General features: G+C 46.4%; 1 protein-coding gene across 1 annotated transcript; it reads right to left on the bottom strand.

The window, feature by feature from the left end:
- Positions 1-612: 612 nt before the first annotated feature.
- LOC148030139 (myosin-2 heavy chain-like protein) lies at positions 613-5,078 on the bottom strand. Its single transcript, XM_087686415.1, has 5 exons — positions 4,885-5,078; positions 4,029-4,776; positions 3,753-3,925; positions 1,824-3,663; positions 613-1,245 (listed from the first exon to the last, which is right to left on the bottom strand). The coding sequence occupies exons 2-5, from the start codon at positions 4,746-4,748 to the stop codon at positions 1,180-1,182; spliced, it is 2,799 nt and encodes a 932-aa protein (XP_087542541.1). The 5' UTR covers positions 4,749-4,776; positions 4,885-5,078; the 3' UTR covers positions 613-1,179.
- Between the last annotated feature and the right edge of the window lie 1,075 nt (positions 5,079-6,153).

Here is a 6,153-nt window from a genome sequence, read left to right as displayed (position 1 = left end):
GAATTGCCTAAGCCCCACTCTATCCCTGAGCCCTACTCTATCGTAGAGAGAGAGAGACATGTTACCAACATATAGTGCTTGTTCATCTCTAGAGGTGCTTGGTTCTTCCTTAGCTTAGCTTCTTTTCCTAGAGTTCTCCAATTATTGTTTTTCCTTTCATAAATCCCAATACTCCTCTAGGGTAAGGGAGGCAATAGAAGGAAAAATGTGTATTTTTTAGAGGTTTTCACATTTTGTAAATTTTTGGAGATTGGAATATATAAGCACGCAAGGGATATCAAGAGGAATTGAACAAGTTTAATATTGAATTCTTTATTTTTAAAGTATTTCATGTATTTTTAAAAAATACAAATTTAGAGGTAATTCTAACACTTGACAGCCAATAGTATAATACCTTTTGGCAAATTAGTATAATACCTAAGCAAAATTCTCAATATACTCCTATTTTTTCACTTCATTAACCCCAAAATGTTTGCTATTCGGTACCTTGGTACCCATTTCACATTCGAACCCCTTACCCTATTCCTCTTAATACTCCATGTAATATAATATCTACAGGCATGCCGCTTGTCTACTTTACTTTCAGTAAATCTTAAAGGCAAAAAATGACAAGTCACTAACAATGCAATTGTGTAGAGTAATCCTTAGCATTCACACTCTTACCCAAATCAATCCACTATCACTTTAGGAACAATACCAAATTGTTTTTTGGCAAATAAGGAGTTCAAATGACAAAACTCTTTTTTTGGCAAGGTTTAGTGAGCGTAGTGATCACCTTAGGTAGGTCAAGTTCACACTCAGGCAAGCGAAAGTTTCAACAATCTCAAAGTGACCACTCTTAACTCCGTTACTTCAGGAAGTTTGTGGAGTACCTTGACAAATAGTGGTACTTCATGAAAGACTTGGCAATCGATGACCAACCGGTGGGTAATTTCCTTCTAAGTCACCTCTGCGCAGAGACTTTACATAAATGAATGCAGTTCTTTGAATGCTACATTTTGAAGCAGGTTGAAATGTACTCCTGGACTGCTTTGAGTCTCAGTCCAGGGGGAACAAACGTTTCTTCGGAGACTGGAGTGTGTTTGCCAAGCAAAATCGCTCAGCAGGACACCTCAGAGAAAGAATCCAAACAAAATGAATGAAAAGGCAAAAGCCAGAGATGAGGTTACATGTTATACTTCACAAATCCCGTTGCCGTGTGTTGTGACCTTTCTTTGCCTCCTCTTCTGCTCGCCTCCAAGCAGCCTTCACATGTGCACACACGACAACCGCACCAATGAATTGTTGCCATGATCAGTAGCAGAGTAACAATTGAAATATAAAGCAAGCACTGCAACAGGAAGAAAGCAAACAAGAGCAACCAACACAGGGAGAGCCAGATGTTTACAACAGAAGGCACTAGGAAAGAATGCAAAGGCAAGAGCAACAGAGAGCATTAGATGTGACACTATTACAGGCAGAGATGTTTTTCATCAATGGAGTGTTGACATCATTGATAGCTGAGCAAACCATTGAAACAGAAAGCATTATTTATTAGGGGAAAAGAAAAGCAAGTGCAAGAGGCGACGCGGAAAATTAGACGTGACATCAGTTGAAACAGAAAGCAGTAGCATCGTAAGAGAAGAGCAAATGCAAGAACAACACACAGATGTTTCGGCAATGGAGCGTTGCAATCACTAACAGCTCATCAAACGCAAGAGCAACACACATGCAGAAAACTCGATGTGTCATCAATGGAGTGTTGCAATCATTAACAACCGAGCACTCTCAGATGAAGCAGCAAGCAAATGTAAGAGAATTGTATAATTTCTGTTTCTGCGTACCTGTTCTAGCTCTAGCTTTGACACGTGCCGTCTAAGAGCGTCTCCGAGGCCGACACCACCCCACGCCTCTTCCAACTGCCTCTCTCTCAAGGATTTCCGTCTATGGATGAATTCCTCGATCTGTGACGGGGACGGCTTCGTCTCCATTTTCCTGCCTCTTCCGAGCTTCTGCGCATCTCCTTTCACCAGAATATCACTCAACCCCCCCTCCCAACAAGTCTGCTTGCTGGGCATCGCTGGCTCGCTGGAGCCCCCTTGCTGTTTCAATGCAGCTTGCTTCTCCTTCTCAAGCCTTGACACATGCTTCACCAGGATGCTCCCCAGTCCATCGACTTCGTTATTGGAATTCAGGTTCTGTTTCGGCGTATTAGGAGAATCGGTTATGGTTTTATCCGAGGATAAAGCTAATTCAACAGCAGCTTTGGAAACGTCGTCGTTCTCTGCGCCTTCTACCATCGAATCGGTATCAAGCTTCTTTTGCCTTGTAGACTTGTCTGATTCGCCTTTCTTCCTCGCTGACTCTTGCTTTTCTCTTTCCAGCCTGGACACATGCTTTACAAGAATGCTGCCCAAATCAGGAAGAATATCCTCCTGATGTTTCTTGAGTACAGGACTCGCATAAGACTTTGCGTCTCCTGAAAATGGTGTGCCACCGCCCTCGCGGGCGTTCTCGAGCTCTGATTTGTCTTCCTCCATTGCTTCTTGCCGAGACTGTGAGGCCAACTTCTCCTTCTCCAACCTGGACATATGCTTCACCAGGACCTTGTCGAGGCTCTCAACCTCTGCAGGTTTCCTTCCCGTGGGATTCTTTGTCTGTCCTTCCCTCTTCACTAGTGCATTTGTCAGTTCGGAGAACGATTTCCTCTCAGCATTTCGAGGGGGATTCTTTGTCAGCACCTCCTCCAGACTAGGCGTAGCCTTCTGCGCCTTCCTTCCTGGTGGATCGAACGTTTTCTGAGCAGCCAGTGCTGCCATCTTCTCCTTCTCTAGCCTGGAAACGTGCTTCAGCAAAAGGTTATCAAGGCTCGGAATCTCACTACTCTGCTGCCCGCCAGTCGGTCTATTTCCCATCATTGCTATCGTTGCTCCCGCTGTTATTGATTTCTTTGCTGCCTGTATCTCCCTCTGGAGCTTCGACACATGCTTTACGAGGATGCTTCCGAGATCGGACGCTTTTTTGGGAGAGGCGGAAGGCCTTTTGAGGGGGGAAGCTGAGGCCGGGTCATACGTCGTCATGGACGAGTCCACGAGGCTCTCAGTCGCGTTCAGCTCTTGCTCCAGGCTCTGCTCTTTTAGAAGTGCGCTAAGGCCGCGTGTTGCGACAACAGCAGCAAGGGAAACTCGATGATTGTCTTCCAGATCTCTGATCCGTGCAACCATGAGCTCGGTAAGAGACGCCTCTTGGCTTCTCCGACGCTTGGCTTGTAGATCAGCAGGGAGAGTCTTGTTAGACTTGGAGTCGTCACAGCCTCGCTGATCTCTGTCGGATTCCAAGTCGCTCTGGTTATCCGATTCCGAGGAGATCGAACTCCCTGCGTCGTCTCCCGTGTCTGACCTTGCCATTTCCATTGATCGCTCATCCGGCGAGGCATCAGAAAAGCGAGAGATATGATGGAGGGCTGACTTTATGGCGGCTGTGACTTCCTTGTCCACATCGAAGGCTGTGTCCAGCGATGCTGTGACTGCTTCTGACGGGGGTTTGAGGTCCGTAGGCACGCTAGCTACACCAGCAGAAGGAGCATTACGGAGTATTACACCGTGGTTAGCGGCTTCAGCCAAGGCGGCGGAAGCTTTCTTCTCAGCCTTCTGAAGATCCAGGATAGCGGATGCGCAAGGGATGCTGCCGAATGCAACCATATAAATCGGTGAGAAACGGGAAAACTAGCACCGTGGCCATGGGAGGCAAAAGTTCTGCGTGAACCAGCTTACCCGGCCAGTTTGAGAATTCGGCACCAAGACGCTTCAACGAGAGCACCTTTACGAGCGTTCATGGCCTCTTCAGCTGCAGCTTGAGCCGCTAGCTTGTCTCGTTCAATCCGTGACATGTGCGGATTCGCAGCGCCGAGAGTTTCGTCCAGAGAGCCAACGGTGCCTTCCTTCTCCTGTCATAAGAAACAAGCCGCAATAAACCACTGGCATCCATATCTGGCACAGAAAGAAGAGGTTTAGGGACATGACATGACAAAAGCTTAAAACGGGCCAAACCTGCAGCATTCGGATCTTGCGCTCCAGGAAGGATTCGGTCTTCTTCCTTGGAAACCAGCGTATGGGAGACTTCTTCCTGCCGGGGCTCCTGAGTATGCGAGGGCTTGACATAACATGCGGCGATGTACCAAGGTCCAACGCAACCTCCAGAGTCGCTGGCTTGGTTGTTCTTGTCAGTCCCCTGCTCTTCCCGACGCCAGCTCCTTTCTGGATATGGTAGCGACTTTTGCTACCACTCAATGAGGTGGTGCTGGTTCTCACCGATGATGCCGCGTGGCTATGCTGCAGCTCTAACTTCGTAGGCTTCGGGAGCCATGGTTGAGCCTCTGATTCGTCTCCTAATTCACGACTTGGCGATGATGACGGGAGAGCGACTGTGTCTTCTTCTCTGTCGTTTTGTGATGGGAGAAGAGGAGAATCCTTGCTGGTGGCTCCGTGTGGCAAAGGACTGCTCTCGGATGCAGGACTTGGCGATGGCGAAGGAGCATGTTCGAGAGATTTCTCTTTTGAGCAATCTTTCTGTGAATCTTCATCAAGAGGAGGATTTGGCGATGGCGAAGGACCATTTTCGAGAGACTCCTGTTTTGAACAATCTTTCTCTGAGTCTTCATCAAGAGTTGAATGAAGCACTCCCGAAACACACCCGTTTCCGACCATCGCCGATTCCTTGTTCTCGTCACAAACGACGATGGACTGAATATCGACTGTCGCAACTTCCATCTTGCATCTTAGATATGGAGGCTTGATTCTGTCAAACAAAGAACAAAACAAGCCGCCTAGACCCTAGCATTGATCAGAGAAACCCTAGCATTCGTGTTCACAGGATTAAGCCACAATTTGAGGCTGCGAAACTCACATGCTCGCTAACGGTGGTGCGGCTTCTTGCTCCTCCTCAAGCTCCTTCACGCGAGTCTTCAATGGTGCACCGCTACATTCAGGTCGCAAGGAGGTGGAAAGGCAACCAGCAACAACAGATGCAGCTATTGATGATGTTTGAGAGGAGAATACGAATCTCCGGCGATCGTTATTCGGCCAAACGGGTAAACCGGAGGACTGTGGTCAAATTTTAAATTTATGTGGGGACTGTTGAGCCGGGCAAGAAACGGTCATATCTTGATTTTGAATTTTTAAAGAGCGTATTTCCACATATTCTCACATATTGTATCTCGATTTTGTAGTAAGTTTTCTACGTCATATACATGATGACTTAGGCCCGGTTCAGACAATGGTGGATGGATGCTTCTGAGGATCACGCTTTCTTTGCATTGTTTGTGAATATATTTAACGGGCAACCATAGAATTCACAAGTTCTTGCTTGGATTGTTGGTTTACGTGGGCCCACACGATTTGGATAGGAGTTCAAATCCTACGGATCATTTTCATTCCAAAAAGCTAATGGGCCTTGTCCGGTACATTAAGGTCGGACATGTATATCTTCACGTGGAAATCATCTTGACAAATCCCCTTTTAACACGTTGGCATCACGAGCATGTGCGTATATTTTTAAATGTGGCCTTCCACACAGTTTGAACCGGGTCTTAGGCAAAGTAGTAGTATAGCATGAGAATACTAATCAGTCCTCTTCTATGCAATGAGGAGCTTAAGGTTTAGAAAGGTCCTTAAGAGGCCTCCCAATCCCCGCAAGCAAGGTTTTGGTGGCATAGTTCTTCACTGATCACAACTTCAATCTTGTTCATGCAGATCAAGACTTTGTGAAGACATTGTTTGGTGTCTATGACAAATTTTTCGAGCTCTTGGGTTTTCTAATTAGTGCATGCAAGACTCGGATCATTTAGTTGGGGCACGAGGAGGCCCTTGTTTGGGCTAAGTAATTATGCTTTAAAATCATCCCCTCTGGGCAGGTGTTAAATACTTAGGGTGTCCACTTGGTGTGGGCCTCACAATGAAATAATGAGTTGATTGGCTGGAGCAAAAAGTTCAGTCCAAGGTGGATGATGCAAAGAAGAAATAGGAAATTATCTTTTTAGGGCAAATTTTGGTGGTCACTAAAATGATGCTTATCTGTATTGTTACTTGGTTATGGTTCTCAACCTTGGCAAGGCAACATGGAGTAGGATTTCTACTTCAAGGCAACCGTGGCTAGAGAGTTATTTCTTGGTCCCAT

This window comes from Lygodium microphyllum, chromosome 10 (genome assembly GCF_053477565.2).
Source record: "Lygodium microphyllum isolate KBCC chromosome 10, Lygodium_microphyllum_v1.1.10, whole genome shotgun sequence".
Classification (NCBI taxonomy): Eukaryota; Viridiplantae; Streptophyta; class Polypodiopsida; order Schizaeales; family Lygodiaceae; genus Lygodium; species Lygodium microphyllum.
Note: the sequence above shows the minus strand (reverse complement) of the source record. Positions and strands in the feature narration are given on the sequence as shown.

Coding starts and splice junctions, on each gene's coding strand:
- LOC148030139 (XM_087686415.1), bottom strand. CDS start 4,748: ATGGAAGTTGCGACAGTCGATATTCAGTCCATCGTCGTTTGTGACGAG. Junction 3,926..4,028: donor GCAAGATCCGAATGCTGCAG/GTTTGGCCCGTT, acceptor TTCTTATGACAG/GAGAAGGAAGGCACCGTTGG. Junction 1,246..1,823: donor CAAAGCTAGAGCTAGAACAG/GTACGCAGAAAC, acceptor GCACATGTGAAG/GCTGCTTGGAGGCGAGCAGA.